At 44.9% G+C, this 19,529-nt stretch overlaps 1 protein-coding gene across 2 annotated transcripts in view; it reads left to right on the top strand.

The window, feature by feature from the left end:
* The window catches only part of DLGAP3 (DLG associated protein 3), an 80,578-nt gene that overhangs the window by 58,850 nt on the left and 2,199 nt on the right, over window positions 1–19,529 (top strand). For both annotated transcript variants that reach the window (XM_020983710.2, XM_020983711.2), the window contains exons 5-11: window positions 2–74; window positions 2,198–2,423; window positions 3,184–3,515; window positions 7,155–7,240; window positions 10,341–10,831; window positions 15,260–15,351; window positions 15,696–15,839. In XM_020983710.2, the coding sequence (XP_020839369.1) occupies window positions 2–74; window positions 2,198–2,423; window positions 3,184–3,515; window positions 7,155–7,240; window positions 10,341–10,831; window positions 15,260–15,351; window positions 15,696–15,839 (1,444 nt within the window). The remainder of the gene's footprint in view (window position 1; window positions 75–2,197; window positions 2,424–3,183; window positions 3,516–7,154; window positions 7,241–10,340; window positions 10,832–15,259; window positions 15,352–15,695; window positions 15,840–19,529) is intronic.

Here is a 19,529-nt window from a genome sequence, read left to right as displayed (position 1 = left end):
GCTGCTGTGTGCCACCCCGGATTCACCCCCGGACTGGGGCCCCTGGCTATGGCCGCTCCCTTACCACAGGCCAGGTAAGTTATTGGGACTCTTCCCCCAGTAGAGGCCTGAAGAGAGAGAGGGAGAAGCTGGTTCCATCTTGATGAGCAGCAGGAGTTAGGTTGGAACTGGGAAAACCAGGCCTTTGAGCTCCTTCTGGGGTCCTTCCAGTCCCCCCCCCCCCAACTCCCAACCAGGTCTTTTTGGATTCATTCCTTTCTGCCAGAAACAAAAATTTAAGATTATTCCCTGGCCATTAAGGGAAGAGTAAACTGCACTGTCTATGGAGGGCTATGGAATTCTAGAGGAATACAGATTTCCCTTGCTATAACAGTCTTGAGAACCTGATGGAAAGCTATCCTTCTCTTCAAATCTTGCCACCGAGGGACTGCCACTGAATGTTGGGACCTGCTCCCATCTGACCGCCAGACTGGCCCCAGTGTACAAACGACACCTGTTATCTCCTGTCTGGGAGCTGTGCCCAGGCCAAATGACAAATGCTTCTTTTTGCTCCGAAGAAGCTTTGGGCCCATCACCATCTGAGGCTGAGCTCCCCAGGCCAGGATTCAGCCGCATTCGTCCAGTTCCACCTGCTCCCCCCTGGTTTCTGGCATCGACTCGTTATGGTTCTTCTGCTCCTTCCTCCCTCTCCCTCCCCAAATATTACAGGATTAGATGTGGAAAACAGCAAGTGTTTATGAAGCATCTATTGTTTGCAGGTCAGAGAGCTGGGTGGCTGGGGGAGGTGTAATGGTTTAAATAGGACGTGGACCCTGCACTCAGGTGACTTGAAGTCTGGTAGGAGGAGAAGACATGCAGGCATCACTCCAACACATAACATTGCTACATAATTAGGGAGGTACAAACAAAATGCTATGTAAGATCTATGGGGGAGTGGATGGGAAGGTCCTTATTGAGAAGAAATCAGGAAGGCTTCATGGAGGAAATGGCATTTGAGTTGGATTTTCAAGGATTAGCAGGAATTTGATAAGTGAGGAGTGGAAGGGAAGGCTTAGGAAACAGCAGGAGCACAGGCTTGGAAGTGAGAGATCCCATTGTATATTGGGCAGGGGTAGAGAGTAGTCTACTTTGGCTGAGGCATACAGTGGGTAGAAGGGAAGCCTCTAAAGGAAGGGTGGGGCTAGATTTTGGAGGGCCTTGGATGTCACTAAGTGGTTAACACCTTACCCAGTTGGTGAAAGAGAACCAAAGATTTTTCATTCAGGTCATCAGTGCATAATAAAGACTGTCTTGGTATCGGTGTGAAGGATGTATTGGAAGGGAAGATCAGGAGAGATGAGGAGACTCATTAGGAGGCTATTGAGATAGTCTGGATAAGGGGTAATGAAGTCCCATTCTGGGATGCACCTTCTAGGTCTCTGCCAAATCATGCCAGAATTATCGTTGTGAGGGGAGTGCTAAGACCTACCCTTATTATTTCTCCCTGCCAAATTAGGCTTGATTTTTCACTGTTAGAAATTAATTTCTTTGGGTTTAAGAATAAGATGCATCTGGGACAGCTAGGTGGTGGAGTAGATAGAGCACCAGCCCTGAAGTCCGGAGGACCTGAGTTCAAATCTGGCCTCAGACCAAACACTTGACACTCATTAGCTGTGTGACCCTGGGCAAGTCACTTAACCCCAATTGCCAAAAAAAAAAAGGAATAAGATACACCCTTTAAAAGTCAAGGTCCCCTTGGAGGGAGGGATATTATGTCAAGGAAGGGGCATCAGTCATTCAAAATTCAGTGTAATTTTATGTTCTGCTGGCCAGCAAGTCGAGAACAGGGCTCTGAGAGGGCAGGTTTGGATGGCACATTGGGATCCTGGGAGGCCCTGGAAGGTGTGTGTAAAGGGAGGCATGGCGGTTCTGATTGCCTGGTTGAGGTGAGGGTACTCTCAAAGGGAATGTGAGGGGCTGGGGACTTGGCTGCAGAGGGGCCAGCCTTGGGTACAGGGATGGGTGGAAACTTGTTCTCTTCTCTGTGGAAAAAACCCCAAAGATTTCATTTAACCCAAATGAAGGAGGGGAGTGCAGTTAGGTATAATTTATGCAGGCCGTGAACATGAATATGTTAATGACCTCCAACCGCAGTTCTTCAGAGTGTTGGGGTATGGCCTGCCCTACTCCTGACCCCCTACTCCTCTACCTCTACCAGCTCAGTGAGGAGCTAAGCCAGCAGTTTGAGGCCGTGTGTGGGTCAGTGTTTGGGGAGCCTGAGTCCCAGGCGGTGGACGCCCTGGACCTACCCGGCTGCTTCCGTATGAGGAGCCACAGCTACCTCCGGGCCATCCAGGCCGGCTGCTCACAGGATGACGACTGCCTGCCCCTCCTCACTGCCCCTATGGGAGCAGGGCCAAGCAGCGTCCTGAAGACCAGCACCTGTGAGTACTCCCTATGCCTATCTCCCCCACTCAACTGACCTTGGGGATAAGTAAGAAACCCTGGGCTGGAAGCCAGGAGACCTGGGATCTAGACTTAGCTCTATTCCCCCTCTGCTGTGTGGTCATGGGCAAGCCACTTCTTTCTAAGCCTTGGTTTCCCCATGTGCAAAATGGAGAATATTATCCCAGAGATGCCAGGGGGACACAAGGGGAAGATGCTATGTATGTGCATGTATCTGTGTCTTGGACAAGTTATTAAACAAGGATAGCTTGTTACTCATCTGCAGGGCTGGGTCTTAGTCTCTGGCTATGGAGGCCAACCTTGGACTTCTCTTGGAATATGACACCTGCCACCCCTACCTGCTGGACTCAGAATTGGGTTCCAGTCCCATACCTTTTACTTACTAGCCATGTGACCTTGGGCAATGTACTTTCCTTCCTTGAGACCTGGTTTTCCCATCTGTCAAATGGGAATAATATACTTGTCCTGTCAACCACTCCACTCCCTTTCTCCCCTGTCCCACAAGGCTGTTGTAAAGATGGAATGAGAGAATGGGTGGGAAAACACATCACAACGGAATGTTCTTCATAAATGGCGACTGCATTTATTACTAAGCTACCTGGGGTCTGCATGTTGCTGGTTATTCTACCCATGTGTTTCCCCATAAGCCATGAGAGTTTTTACATGCAGTCACATGTGCCTCTGGTCAAATAACATTGTGTCCATAATCTCATGTTTTGGTCAATTTTCTTGCCACAGCCTTTAACTTCAGAAAAGCCCCACCGCCCATCCCTGCAGGACGACAGACTCCACCACGCATTTCCATCACAGCCCAGAGCAGTACCGATTCTGCCCATGAGAGCTACCCACCCCCGGAGGGCCCCACCTGGGCCCCTGAGCCCACCCGGCGCTGCAACTCGGCTGATGGCTTGGACGGCCCCCCCACAGGGACCCGGACCCTTGAGCTGGCACCAGTCCCAGCTCGGGCTAGTCCCAAACCCCCAACCCTCATCATCAAGACCATCCCTGGGAGGGAAGAGCTTCGTAGCTTGGCTAGGCAGCGCAAATGGAGGCCTTCCATTGGGGTACAGGTATGCGGATATCAATAGAAGATGGGAGTACCAACTGAATTAATTTATTTTGGGTTCTCTGTGTTTCAGGATAGAATACAAACAGTTCTCTGATATTTAAAGCCCTCTCCAACCTGGCTTTGGCCTACCTTTCCATGACTTGACATTATTTTTCTTCATGCACTCTATGTTTTAGCCAAATGAGCCACCTTTCTCTTCCTTGAAGCTGACATTCAATCTCCTATCTCTGGCTCTATGTATAGGTTATTCTTCATATCAGGAACCCACTACTTCATCATCTCTGCTTCTCAGAATCCTTTGCTTCCTTCAAAGCTCAGCTTACCGATTACACCCATGGGAAGCCTTCCTGGATCTCCCTAGTTAGAAATTTCCTCCTCAACAATTTGTCTGGCATTTTCTTAATTTTGTTCTAAGAATCCTGCCACCAACACTTTGTATCTTGTTAATAAGTCCTTAAATGTAGCAACTTTAAAGATCGTCACTTGGTTACATAATTCTCAGACTGAAGCAATTTTTCATAGCCTTCAAAAATAGTGTCATATTTTTTGTATTTTCTTATCTATTTACATATTCTAACTCCCAGCAGAATGTGAGAGCTGTTTTTCAGTTTTGTAACCTCATCTCCTAGCTCAGTTCCTTGTATATAGTATGGGCCCTTAATAAATTCTTGTTGAACTGAATTGAATTAAATTCATAGGGTCTAGGAATTGCATGTTGGCATATCCCTAATTGGACCATTAATGCCCAACACAACTTCCAGTCTAATATCCCTCTTACCCAGCTTACAACTCACCTGATGTATTGGAAAGAGTATTAGGTTTGTTGTCAGATGACTTATGTTCAAAATTTGACTTTATAGTGGTCTAGATGTGTGACCTTGGACAAGTCATTTCACCTCTGTGAGCCTCAGTTTCCTCATATGTTAAATGGAGTGATTATATGACCTAATTTAAAATGCTATAGAAATGGGAGTGGCTGTGCTCTCAGCCTGACTTACCCATGATGACTCCAACATCTTGCCTTGGGAGCAAACTGATCCTATCCCAACCTGTAAGTACCTTCCTTGTACTGTTCAGCTTGAAATAGGTTCCAAAGCCAGAACCATGGTCTTCTCTCCTCTCATTGGATTCTATGACCAGGACTTTTAGTCCTTGTGACTTACTGGATATCAGAGTTGGAAAGGCGCTTGAAGTCTATCTATGGAAAGGTCCATGCAGTCTAATCCTTACTTGAGCAGGAATTTCCTCTATACCATAGCTGTTCAGTGTTTTTCCAGCTTCTAATTGAAGATGAATCATGACAGAGAGTGGAGGGTATCTTTTGAAGTAGCCCATTTCACATTGGCAGCAAGGGGCACAGTGGATAGAGCACTGAGCATGAAGTCAAGAAGATGTCTTCCTGAGTTCAAATATGTCCTCAGACACTTACTAGCTGTGTGACCCTGGGCAAGTCATTTAACCTTCTTTGCCTCAGTTTCTTTATCTGCAAAATGAGCTGGAGAAAGAAATGGCAAACCACTTCAGTATCTTTGCCAAGAAAACCCCAAATGAGGTCACAAAGAGTTGAACGTGACTGCAAACGACGAAACAACAGCAGCAGCAAATTTCACATTGGGACAGCTCTAATTTTTTTAAAATTAATTTATTTGGAATTAGCAACAATCATTTCCATAAGCTTTTGAGTTTTAAATTTTTCTCCCCCTCCTTTCCCACCTCCCTCCCCAAGACAGTGTGCAATCTGATATGAGCTATGCATATACATTCCTATTAAACATATTTTCACATTAATGATGTTGTAAGTAAGAATTAGAACCAGTAGGAGGAACCACCAGAAAGAGGAAACAAAACACTACAAAAGAAAAAAATAGCAAATAGTATGCTTCAATCCATCACGAGGCCTTTGGAGAGGTTTCAGATCCTTGCATTGCTGAGAAGGGCTAAGTCTATCAATGTTAGTTATCACAGAGTGTGGCTGTTACTGTGTACGATGTTCTCCTGGTTCTGCTCACTTCTCTTAGCATCAGACCATACAAGTTTTCCAGGTTTTTCTGAAGTCTGTCTGTTCATCATTTCTTACAGCACAACAGTATTCCATTACATTTATATACCACAACTTGCTCAGCCTTTCGCCAATTGATGGCCATCCTCTCAAATTCCAATTCTTTGCCACCACAAAAAGAGCAGACAGCTCTAATTGTTGGGAAGTTTTTCTGTACATTGAGTCAAAGTCTACCTCTTGGCAACTTCCAGCTATTGCTTCAAGTTTGGCTCCCTTCTCCTGGTATCAGCCATTCAGATAATTGAAAATAGTTGGCTATTTGTGCCTGATAGCCAGTCAATAGAACAGAGCTATAAACAGGGGTGTAGCAAGCTTCAAATGAGAAAATGGATATCAAGCCCTATATAAACCTATATAAATGTCAGTCACTATTATTCTTAGCCTACGGTCACCTCATATTTGCTGATGACTTCATTCCTTGGGCCTTCTATTGCCCCCCTGTCGGGCTCAAGCAATATTTAATAGAGCAGTATAGGAGTGTGCTGGTAAATGTTTAACAACCAGGCTCTCTAGAAAAAAAATATATGCACCCACACATTTAAGTTTAATCTACATTATTAATACTTTCTTAGTCTAGATAATAAACAAATATACATACAAATAAGTAAGATAATATAAAATAAAAATATAAAATAATTTAAATAATAAATAAATATTGTAAAACAATAACTTAAGCCCTGATTTATAGCAATTGTCGACTTCTGAGGCATAAATGCTCACACTAGAAATTTAACAGTTGGTTCTCCCAACCTGTTTAGAGCTTGGTTCCAGCACAGCCTTGGATATAACCCTCCACCACACAAAATTTAGTGCTCAGAACTCAACACTATTCTAGGTATGGTCTGACTAAGGCAAATATAGTGGGATCATCATCATCCTTGGTTTCTACGTTATGCCCCTTTTATTGATTTCTTCACTTTTTTGGCTGACACATCTTGCTTTTGATTCATTTTTAGCTTGAATTCCATTAAATCCTTAAATCTTTTTGAGATGACTTGCTATCTGGTTACACCTTTCCCATCTTATACCTGTGAAGTTGATTTTTTGAACCTGTGTGAAACTTTACATTTATCTCTATTAAATTTCTTTTCTTTTCTTTTTTTTTTAGATTTGCCCTAAAATTCTAGCCTTAGACCTTTTGATTTCTGATCCCATTAGCTGCCCCTCCCAGTTTCATGTCTTCTCTCTTCAAATGTAATAAGTATATCATCTGTGTCTTTAACCAAGTAATTTATAAAAACAAACAGAACGAGGCCAAGAGCAGAGGCCTAGGGCACTCCATTAGAAAACTTCCTCCAGGTAGACATGACCATTTAATGGATTCAGTCATTCCATCCATTCCAAATCTGCCACACTGTATGCTTCTTCAGCTCACATCCCTCCATCTCATCCACCAGGCTCTCATGAGAGATTCGTCATCTACTTCTTCTCTTCAGTTGATATTCTATTTAGTCAGATTCTGGGGGACCAGCACCAGCTAGTTAACTGTTCCCTGGGAAGTTGTCACTGCTTACTTCCTCAATGAAAGGGCTTACTGGATACAGGGCAGAGTTGTTACTCTATGTCTCTTTTCCCTCTCAGGTAGAGACCATCTCAGACTCTGACACAGAGACAAGAAGCCGGAGAGAATTCCACTCCATTGGGGTCCAGGTGGAGGAGGATAAGAGGTAAGTGAAGGTGGGAGGAGTGTCCTTCCACTTCCTCATTCTTCATCTTCTGTCCCTGGGAGAGATGTCAGATTGGGGCAAAGACTGTTGCCTCTTGAGTGTGGAGAAAGGTTGACCTCCCTCTGACACATGAGTCAGTTTCACTTTTCTTCCTCTCTTGTTATAAAGGTGATTAGGTCCTGTATGGCAGTATGGAGTCAGAGTTTTGGCCAAGGGCATCAGTGGGCATGTCATTCAATAAATCAACAGATTTTATTTTTATTTATTTATTCTAAACTTAGTAACCATCAACAAAACCAAATGATTATATATGACACCACTAACACCATTATTTACAATTCCAATCAACACATTTTTTATTAATGTCTCATGTGCCCAATTGTGCGTCGGGAGACAAAGAAAATTCAGATATGGTAACTGTCCAGAGTTCACAATCTACTGGCAGGAAATAAGCTGAAACATGGACAGGTGCTAGAGTATAGCTAAATGATAAATGGTCTTTCCAATACCAAGTGCCATTTAGTTCCTGTGAAGGGAGAGATGATTGCAAGCTAGAGTAGTCAGGGAGGGTTTCCAGGAGAGGGTGATGTTTGAACTGGGCTTTGAAGGATGTGTATGTGTGTAGGGGAGTGGGTGAAACACCATGAATTCAAATCTTATCCCCACTATGCAGATCAGGAAACTGAGATTCCTGGGGGTGGGATAAAGAAGTGACTTGTCCAATATCACACCTCTAGTAAGCATCCAGGCTTTCAAACTAGGTCTCCTGACTCTCAGTCCAGGGTTCTTTCTACTATACCACATTGCCATGGAGGGACAAATGCACATTATGAGAACAGTGTAGGGACTACTTAGCCTGGATTTGGGGGGGGTTGAAGACAGTAGAACTATAAAGGTGGGGACAGTTTGTATCCTTAGGGCAGGGTGAGGAACCTTCGTCCTTGAGGCCACATGTGGCCCTGTAGGTTCTCAAGTGTGGCCCTTTGATGGAATCTGTGAAGTTTGGATTCAGTCAAAGGGCTGCACTTGAAGACCTAGAGGGCTACATGTGACCTCAAGGCTGCAGGTTCCCCACCCCTTCCCTAGGGCCTTGAGTGCCAGGTTAAGAAATTTGAATTCTATCCTGTAGGGAATGGGGGGCTACTTTGAGTAGAGGAGGGACCTAGTCAGATATGGACCTTAGCAAGCTTATTTGGGCAACTGCATGAAGGATGGAATGGAGAGGGAGAGATACTGAATCAGGGAGACCAATTAGGATGTGGCTATTACCTTAGTCCATGCAAAAAGTGATGAAGCCCTATACTGGAATGGTAGCTGTGTGAGTGGAGAGGTGGGGGTGGATGAGATGAACAGGAGAATTTTTTTAGAAGAAGAATCTTGGCAACAGCTTGGGCACATAGGGTGAGGGAGAGGGAGGGGTCAGCAATGATCTGGAGGCGACTGGGAGGATGGCAATGCCACCAGATCAGCTACTGTCCCACTCACAGGCTGACTTGTGTGTCCTTCCATGGTCCTAGACCCTCCCCTGCCCTCTGGACTCTCAACCCCTGCCCTCCCCTTCCCCCCAACTCCATTTCCATTTCAGGATCCAGGGGCTGGTTCCCCTCATCCCTTCTTGGCTTTGGGGTGTGGGGGAGAGTTGGGATGCTATGAGGCAGAGATTGGAGACTGAATGCCAGCAGCACATCTCTCCTTAGGTTCTGTGGCCTCTATCCAGGGCTGGTCGCCATGGCGACAGGCTCCCAGGCAGCTGCAAGGGAGGAAGGGAGGAAAGGAGAGAGGGAGGGAACAACTGGGTGGGGAGCAGAAGGGAGCCCCAGAGTCTGGCTCCCAAACCATTGTTTTTCTACAAGGCAGTCCAGATGGGGCTAAGGAGTCAGACACCTCCTTCTGTCCCTGCCTGTCTGCCGTCCCCCATTTGCCTGGGTGCTTGTCTTTGGGCCTAGCTCGTAAGATCCTAGGATCTGTAACTAGAATGGCCCTTAGAGATAACCTAACCCAAAGCCTTCATCTTACAGATTCAGAAACTGAGGCCCGGAAAAGACTTGCCTATGGTCACAATGTTGTTAGCAAATAGCAGAAATGGAATTCAAATTTAGGTTCTTTGTGTCCCCCCCAGGGGGAGTTGTTTGTTAGGGAAAGTCCTTCCCAGGACCTCTTTCAGTCCTTCCAGTCAGTGAATTCAATATGATAAACATCTGGTATGTACCCAGCCCAGTGCTAGGTGCTGTGGGGAAAACGTGAGCCACAGAACATCCCAGGTGGAAGAGGCCTTAAGGAATATCTGCTTTCCCCATTCCACCCCCCATAAGAAAATTGAGGCCCAGAGAGTTTCAGTGACTTGCTCATGCTTATGGTGATTTGGTAGCAGAGCCTAGACTAGAACCCAGGTTTCTAGTCTCCTAGTCTGGGGATCTTTCCATTGTGCTAGAAGGAGAAAGCTTGAGTTGGGAAATTAAGATTCATGAGTTGTTGTGGAAAGAGCCCTAGATTGTGAGTCAGAAGACCTGGGTTTGAATGCCCACTTTGCTATTTACAGCTTATATGACTGGCCAAGTCACTGAAACTCTCTAGGCTTCAGTATCCTTATTTTTAAATAACAGGATTAGCGAGACCTTTTTCAGGCAGAGCCCATCTGGCTTTCTTTCCATAGGAGGTCCACATTTCCTTCCAATCTTCTCCTTGTTCCTATTGGCTGGAGAGAGTCCTGGGAAGAGGGAGAAGTGTCTACAGGATGTATGGGAGTGGGCTTAGGCTATAGAAGGGCAAAGAGCGAGGCCTGAAGAGGGAGGCGGCAGGACCTGAAAGACATTGGGAGGGGGGATGAGAAAGGAGAGGAGATGAGGGGTCAGGGCTTTAGGGGGATATGGGAAGAGGGCATGCCTCTAGGTAAACATAAGGGGATGAAGAGGAAAAAAACTGGGAGGGAGATAAGATGAGATAAGACTAAGAGGCAGCTGCGGGAGGGAAGAAAGAGGCAGGGCCTGGGCGACTTTGACTAGGTGGCCAGGAGAGAGGGGCAGATTTGCAGGGCCTTTGGGGGAGGAGAGCTCAGCTGACAGAGAGCTGAGAGGTGATTGACACACATCTCCCTGACCAGGCGAGCCCGGTTCAAGCGTTCCAACAGCGTGACTGCCGGAGTCCAGGCGGACCTGGAGCTGGAAGGCCTGGCTGGCTTGGCAACTGTAGCCACAGAGGACAAGGCTCTGCAGTTCGGCCGCTCCTTCCAGCGACATGCTTCTGAGCCCCAGCCAGGGCCTAGAGGTCCTGCCTACTCTGTCTTCCGCACCGTCCACACGCAGGGCCAGTGGGCTTACCGCGAGGGCTACCCATTGTCCTATGAGCCACCTGCCCCAGATGGGCCTCCTGGCTCTGGCCCAGCCCCTGCCCCGACTCCGGCCCCGACTCATGGTCGCCGAGACTCGTGGATGGAGCGTGGCTCCCGCAGCCTCCCTGACTCTGGCCGTGCCTCCCCCTGCCCCAGGGATGGTGAATGGTTCATCAAGATGTTGCAGGCAGAAGTGGAAAAGATGGAGCACTGGTGCCAGCAGATGGAGCGGGAGGCAGAAGACTATGACCTGCCTGAGGAGAGTAAGTAGGCTGAGGGGATGCCTTAGTAAGTAGGCTGCCTGCTATGGGGTGGGATGTGGGGGTCTCATTTACATCTCACTAGGCAGCAAGGTGGCTCTGTCGATGGAGTGATGGACTTGGAGTTAGGAAGACCTGAGTTCAAATTCAACCTCAGACACTTAATAACTGTGTGCCCCTTAACCCCTTTCTGTCTCAGTTTCCTCATCTGTAAAATAGGAATAATAATAGCACCTGCCTCCCAGGGGTATTGTGAGGATCAAATGAAATAATATTTGTACAGCATTATATGAATGCTAACCATTGTTATTTTAATATCACAGCCAACTTTTGGTTAACCTTTGAATGAGGACATATGGCTGCATGGATTAGCCACAGTTCCATTAGTTGGGTTTGGGGGGGATCACTCCATCTCTGACAACAAAGTTTTTCTTCTTCCTATGTCTGTCTCATAGTAACATCATTTTGCATTCCTTTGGCTATTTAAAAAAGCCACACCTTTTGGGAGCCCTTGATCTGAGGTGGGGTGTAAAGAATTGTCCAGGGCTATAGCACATCTGAGGCTTCAACTTTGAGAAAATCACATCTGTGACCTGACCCAGAGGGCCTGTGCCTTCTGCTCACAAATTTCTTTATGCTACAATCCTTTCAATTCAACAAACTCTGCTGAATTCCACAAACATTTATTAAGCATAGGAGCAGTGCTTGGCATGGGAGATGATAACAATGAGGAAGCAAATCACATCTTTTGCCCTTGAAAAGTTTACTGTTCAGTAAGCTAAGCCTTCTAAGATATCTAAACCTGATTTGAGGGTACTAGGATCCTGCGATTTCTGGCTGTTCCAGTCCCACTGCCCCTGAGATGGTTCCGCTCAAGAGAAGAGAAGAAGGGCTTAGAAGGTATCACCCATATGTGGCTTTCAATGTCTTTGTGATACAGTCATCATTGCCAAACCTTTTCATGCTCTCTGTGCCCAAAAAAATCTCAGGCAATTCACATCAGTCTGACACACATGACTTCTTTAGGTACACATACCACACCAAGGACAAGAGGCTTATTGGAAGTCCTGGAGCCACATTGTTTTGCCACAGGGTTATGACCTAGCTGTTTCTTCTTCTTCTCCCTTATTGTGAAAATAATTACCTCTTAAATGGTCCAACTGATAACATCCATTCAGAAGTTTTACTTTTTCCTACTTTATTTGTTGCATTGGCAATATTAGCATGAGAAAGTGGGTGATGCAGTCTGGTCATGACTGCTGCCCTCCCACCCTCACGACTCAACTATTCTGATTTCCTTCATGTGGTAAGAGAGGCACTAAGGCCCTGACCTTGTTGATCCCTGAGTTCCTGCTATACCTAGCCTCTGATGACATGCCCCCCATTTCTGTCACTGCCATCTTCCTTCTGGGTGTCCTGGTTCCAGAGTCCTTCTCCTCCACTCTTACTCTTTCCTCCCGGCTACCACATAGTCCAGACCAAATGTGCACTTTTTAAGGGCTTAATTAAAAAAGAGAAAAGAGAACATAAATTCAGAAAGGTAAGGTAATCAGAAATACATATAAAAGGCTCTACCTAACTATGACTCGGTAGCTCGCACTTTATTTAGCTACAGTCCTTCTGCCAAATTGTCCTGCTGGATTTCCCGAGACTTGGAGCTCAGGACTATGTGTCTCCTTCAATATGGACTCAAATGAAAATACCTGTTCTTTCCATGGGATATTCCTAGTGATTTGACGTGACTAGAGCTTAGCACTCAGTGTGGCACATAGTAGGTGCTTAATAGATGTTTATTGATTGATTGATGACTAATCCAGTCGGTCTAGTCATATATTTGTGTAAATTCCCTAGGTATCTTGAATATCAGACTACTGTCAGAGATATTTCATGCAAAGATTTTTCCTTGTTGACAGCTTCTCTTCTTATCCTAGCTGCATTGATTTTGCTTATATATAATCTTTAAAATTTTGTGCAATCAAAATTGTCTATTTTATCTTTTATGATAATATCTAGCCTTTGCTAGGTTATGAATCCTTGCCCTAACCACAGATCTAAAAATTACCTCCTCCTATTCTCTAATTTTTTTTTAATGATGTCACTTTGTATATTTGTATATCCACCTGGAGATCATTATAGTATATGGGTAAAATACTGTCTAAATGTAATTTATGCTAAACTATTTTCCAGTTCTCCCATCAATTCTTAAAGAACTGGCTCTGGAGTGAGAGGACCTGGATTCAAATCCCATCTGTGATGCTTTGTTACATGGGTGACCTTGGGCAAGTCACTTAATCTCTCTGGGTTTCAATTTCTTCCTCTGTAAAATGAGGGAATTGGACTAGATGACCTCTGAGGTCTTTCTAGCCCTAGACCTGTGTTCCTATGAATCCCAAGTCCTTTTTCTAGTAGTTTGGGTTTTGTGGTTTATTGAACACTAGACTTTAGCCAGTTATTTTGGACGAAACTCATTTGCCAGCTACATAATGCCTGCATTACTCTTACCCAACCAGGAAGCTTTCGGGCTTATGGCAAGCTTTGAGTGTCGATTCCAAATGTTCCAGTAGAATCACTTGCTACCTGATTCCTGTCTCTGTCTTTGAGAAGAAGGAGGGGAGAAAGGAGACCTTGTTCAAAATCTTATTAGTGTTTTCCATCACTGAGAAAGGACAAATCAGCCTAACACCTATTTGATTCCCAAAGAAGCTCCTTTCTTTACAGGCTCCTGTTCTTAAGACCTTCTTTCTCTATTTTAGGGGAGCTACAGATCATAGGCACGTGAAATGTTGCAATCACCCTCACCGAGTCAAGCTAAGCATAAAACAGAGGATTCCCAATGTTTATATAATTCCCCCTGCCTGGTCCTCTGCAGGTTCCCATGTGGATACAAAGGAAGACCATATGGTCTCTGCCTTCAAGGCTCTTACAATTTGGGAGACAGGATTTTCACACATGAAATGGTTTTTAAAAATCATACCATGTTAGAGATGGGAGAGTCCTTAGAGACCATCTACTTCCACCTCCTCATTTTACTGAAGAGAAAGCTGAGGCCCAGAGAGAGGAAAGGACTTGATATGAAATCATACATTACGTTAGTGGCAGGACTGGAATTAGAATCCCATGTCTTCTGACTTCTAGTCCAGGACTTTTCTCCAAAATCTTTTCTGCCACTATGGATGCAGGTACAGAAAGTGTTCCTTTTCTTTGAGGGAGTTCTACTTTTTCTCTGAGAGATGAGCAGATTGTGACTGAGGACCGAACTGTGAGGAATGATGCCATTTAGGGGATGGGAGAAGTCATTCAGTTAAAAAGCATTTATTAAGCATTTACTATGTGCCAGGCACAGTGCTAAGCACTGAGCATGTAAAGAAAGGTAAAAATTATCTCTGTCCTCAAAGAGCTTACATTCCAGTGGGGAAAGCAACATCTAAATAAGTAGGTTAGAAAGAACATATATACAGAATAGATGGAAGGTAATCTGAGAGGGGCAGGCACTAACATCTCAGGGACCAGTAAAAGCTTCCTGAAGAAAATGAGACTTGAACTGAGTCTCAAAGGAAGCCAGGGAGATCAAGAAGGAAAAGAGAATCCAATGAAAGCAACACAAAAATCATGGTTAAGGAAGGGCAAGGAGGAACAGGAAAGATCAGTGTCATCAAAACCAAGAGAAGAAAGTGCATTTAGGAGAGAGTGTTCCATAGTGTCGGATGAGCAGAGAGGTCAAAGATGATACAAGGTCATTAGTGACTTTGGAGAGAAAGGTGGCTATGGAAGCCAGATTTAGGGAGTTGAAGAGGGATTGGTGTTGAAGATATGGAAGCAGGGATTGGGATATGGGGGGATTAGAATACTACTTTTAAAAGTGTGGTCATAAATGGAAGAAGAACTGTATAATAGCAGCTGAGATAAGTGATCTTCCCCCCTCCCCCACATCCAAGATAAGCAGAACATGTGAATGTTTGTAGACTAAGAGAAGGAACCAATAAAAAGGGAGAGAATGGGAATGCTGGAAACAGGAGATGATGACTGGATAAAGGTCTTATAGAAGGCCAGAACTTCAGGCAGAGGGTTAGCCCTAGCAAAGAGGAAAACCATCTCATCTTCTGAGACTAGAAGGGAGAAAGGAGAAGGTAGGCAGAGGCAGAGAGGTAAAAATGAAGATCAGCATAGACAGTAGAGCTCATCCCAATAGTCTTGATCTTCTTAATGAACTAGACAAGGTCCTTTAACTGAAAAAAATGGGTGCATGTGGGGAAACAACGGTTTCTGGTGAACAGTGACTGACAAGGCAATAGGGACAAACAGCAGATATTCTAGTTATTTAAGCTTGATCTTCTGGAGATGGTCAATATCATAGATGGGAGAGGATGCCTGAGGCTGGGGCTAACGGTATCTTTCTCAAAAAAAATTGATGACTTTTTTTGTTCTTCTCAGTCCTAGAGAAGATCCGGAGCGCAGTAGGCAGTGCCCAGCTTCTTATGTCACAGAAGGTGCAGCAGTTTTTCCGGCTGTGCCAGCAAAGCATGGTGAGTGCCCTCCTTCTCCTCTAGGGCCAGAACCTGGTATCTCTATTAGAGGAGGCTTGTGTCTTGCCGAAAGAAATGTGTGAACTCTCTCTGTGGAGTTGGGGTTTGGGGAGGGGGCCCATGGTGATGTAAGAGCCTCTGGGGCCAGAAGTGGAGTTCTTGTCAGAGTTAGAGTAGCTTCCCCTTTGACCACCCTCAGGCTAACTGGCCCAGCTTGCAGAATGACTGGTTGGATTCCCCTTGAATTTCTCCTGCTTTCCTAATGGATGGGAGTTGAGGAAAGTTTCTTCAACCTTGCCCTATGCCTGGGCTTGGGACATCCCTGTCTTCTCTTACCTTTGCAGGACCCAGCCTCATTTCCTGTGCCCACCTCCCAGGACCTGGCTGGCTTCTGGGACCTCCTGCAACTTGCCATCGAGGATGTGAGCCTCAAATTTTTGGAGCTGCAGCAGCTTAAGGCCAACAGCTGGAAACCCCTGGAGCCTGAGGTGGGTAGTCTCAGACAAACTAAGCATCCTGGGGTACTCTGAGGTACTAGGCCCTGGTTCTTCTTTCTCAGATGCCTTGGAGAGGCTGCCTATTCCCCTGCTGAGCTTCTACCACCAGGGTAGTCTCCTACTTCCACTCCTTGGGAGACTTTATTCTCTCTCACCTCCTGTGGGACTGAAAATAGCCTTACTTCTCCTGTCACATGCACATACACATCCCTGGGATTTTTTACAAAGGGGCTTTCCAGAGCTATATAGAACCTGGGAAGATGGTGTGGAAGGGACTGGTCCAATTTTCCTACCAGCGTGTGAATCTTCTATACAAGCTCCCATCTAGTCACTTCAACTAGTTTCATTTCTCCCTGATTGCTCCCCATATCAATTAAGAGGTTTAGAGCCTCATAATCATGAGGCCTGAGATCAGTTCTTATCACTGGTGTCTGAATCCTGGCATCCTGACTAGCTAAAGGCTAGCTTCTCAGTTTTTCCAGCTCCACACCTATATACACAGATGAGCAAATCTCTGCAGAAGAATCCTGCTTTCCCAGGGATATAAGAGACAAAATCATACCTCCCCTGAACCAGTGCCCAGGACTCTGCCTGGGAGCAAAATGTACTCAGTCAAGACTGGCTTCTATGCAGTACAAAGACAGGACACTCCAAGAAGGTGGTTCTGTCGTTAGAGCTTTTTTGAAAGTTCTGTTCTGATGAAATTTCTCAGTTAAGCTCAGGAGCAGCTAGTCAAGATAATCAGAAAGGTGCCTGGCAAAGGCAATTGTTTACAAGCTCAACATGTATTCCTTGGGGCACACAGTGCTGTGGCTATTATACATTAGCCCACTTTCTGCCTTTCAGGAGCAGTTCATGAGAGTAGTGCTGTTCAGGACCACTGACAGCTCCTAGATGCCATTTTTGTATTCAAATACTTGTGGTGATCATTTTATCAGCAAGCATTTACTAAGTGCCTACTGTGTGTCAAGCACTGTACCAGGTGCTAGGGATGCAAAGATTTAAATAAAAAGCTCCCTAATTTCAAAGATTTTTTTCCTTGAGCCAGCCTATTTCTTTGTTGGATAACAACAATGGGCAGCTATGTGGCACATAGTAGATTGATATATCTGTGCTGCCTCAGGTACTTACTAACTGCATATCTCAGGACAAGTCACATAACTTCCCTCAGGATCAGTTTATTCACCTGTAAAATGGTGATGATGATAATAACATCTACTGTGTAGTGTTGTTTTGAGGACCAATTAAGACAACACTTTGTGTAAACCTTAAAGTATTATAGAAATGCTACCTATTATTATTATATGGGCAGCTAGGTGGTACAGTGGATAGAATGCCAGGCCTGGAGTCAGGAAAACTCATCTTCATGAGTTCAAATCCAACTTCAGGCACTTACTAGCTGTATGATCCTGGGCAAGTCTCTTAACCTTGTTTTCTCAGTTTCCTCATCTGTAAAATGAGCTGGAGAAGGAAATGGCAAACCACTCCAATATTTTTGCCAAGAAAACCCAAAATAGGGTTATGAAGAGTTGGACATGACTGAAAACAACTAAACAACAACAACAATTATAACTTTCATTGTAAGGGAATTCCTTCTTATCTTGAGTTGAAATCTGTCTGTAACTGAAATGCATGGAAGGGACCTTAGATATCTAGTTAAATCCTCCTTCATTTTACAGATAGAGAAATTGAGGCCTGGGGAGAATAAGTTACTTACCCATTGTTACATGGTTAGTAAGTGGCAAAGATGGAATTTGAACAAGGGAAAGTGCCCTTGCTCTTATTTCTCAACTCGACCCAGGCAGAACAAACCTAATCAATTTCTATGACAGCCTGCAGATATTTGAAAACAATGATCATATAATTCATTTATTCAATAACCATTTCACCCACTATATACCAAGTACTGTGCTAGGTTTTGAGGAGATAGAAAAGATAACTCTGGCCATTTTTAATAGGAGCTGTTGTTCATGGAGCCCAATGGAAAGGTTGTAGTCACTAGTTCAAAAGGGTATGTCCACCTGGGTTCATACAGGTGATGGTAGTGGTAACCCTTTACAGCTATAGAAAATTTCCAATCACCATCAGCCTTTTAGGTGGGTCATCCTGGTTTTCCACCACCCAACCTACATTTATAGCTGAGGAAAACAAAATTCAGAGAGGTGACTTCTTCAGTGTCTGACTGCTACGTAAGTGTTAGATCCAGGACCTGAAATCGGTTCTTTTGGCTCTAAGACCAGTGCTCTTTGCTTAGAATGCAGTAACCTATCATCTCACTGTTCTTGACCTTAATGCATCCCATCTGGACCCAATTTAGCCCAAGGCCTTTTATTACTTTGTTTCCTTCTGATTAGTTTCTCTGCTATAGGCAGGCTCCCTTTCCATGTCCCCTCAGTACACTGGTTCATCCCTGGATGTTTTTAGCCATGGTTCCAGGTACTATCTGGAAGGCTCCTGCCTCTCCCCTCACATGCCTGGAGGCTGACCATTATATGAAGGGTAGTTGAGTTTTCTATCCTGCAGGTCCTGACCCTGGGACAACCCAGAGGTACAAGACAAGATAATAAAGACATGGCTTCTGCTTTTCTGGTAACTTTCCTCCACCCCATCCTCCCATCTCCTGTCATTTTATTAAGTTAAACATTTCCTTCCTTTTGGACATTACTTCTGGTAATGGAGCTCCTTTGACTCCTACATCACTCAGTAGAGTCACATTTAGCTTGAGGTCTAGCAAGAGCTTGAGATCTTTTTCACATGAACTGTTATCCAGTCCCATCAGCCCCATTCTCTGCCAGCATAGTTGTTTTTTTCAAAGCTAAATGCAGGAGTTTACATGTATCCCTATTAAATCCAAGTCCTCCTATGCCATATTTTGGTGAGTGAGGTGACCCTAGGCTCTTGAAGGTTCTGTTAGGTCCTACCAAGGCAGAAAGGCTTAGGGTATAGGCCCAGGGAGGACCAACCCAGAAAACTGTCTATCAAGATGTAGAATGGTGAAGATCTGTGTTTGTAGGTGGAGGAGGGGGTAGACCCATGCTGATGTAATGATGGGTCTTTGAACTATGGAAGTGAAGCCACAAATGTCCTCTTATTAGAGTTTGATCCATGATTTCAGCCTAAAGTGATTTCCCCCCTCCCATCCTGAGCATGTCATCCTGATTTTGATCAGCTTGGCATCTATACATGGTGTAGTTTAAAGACTATTAGATTTGAAGTCAAGAAGGCCTGGATTTGAATACCTGTCCCTGCTACTTACACACACACACGTATACATATATGTATACTCTCACACACGTGTACATATATACATGTGTGTATATATGTACATATACACACACACATTTTTTTATATATGGCAATCATAGAGGGAAGGCACTGAGGCAGGAGTGGAGAAGGAATGATGAAGGGATAAGACTTATTTCACATAGCTCCAAAGGCAAGTTAGTAGAAGTTATGGGAAGGCAGGTTCCCACTTCCTAAAAATCAGAGGTATGTAACAATGACTTTCTTGTCTGGGAGGGTTCAGGGGGACTCTTCATGTCTTAGGGTCAGTCATTCCCACTGGCAGCCACTCACTTTGGGGTATCTCAAGGTCATTTCTCTAAGGCCAAGTTTTCAGCCTGGGTCACACTCTGGACATGGGAGAAGAAGAGATTTCTTTGATAGTGAAGTGGGGGTAGG

The sequence above is a fragment of the Phascolarctos cinereus genome, unplaced genomic scaffold (assembly GCF_003287225.1).
Source record: "Phascolarctos cinereus isolate Bilbo 61053 unplaced genomic scaffold, phaCin_HiC Scaffold_726;HRSCAF=1367, whole genome shotgun sequence".
Lineage (NCBI taxonomy): Eukaryota > Metazoa > Chordata > Mammalia > Diprotodontia > Phascolarctidae > Phascolarctos > Phascolarctos cinereus.
This window is presented reverse-complemented; position numbering and strand designations above follow the sequence as displayed.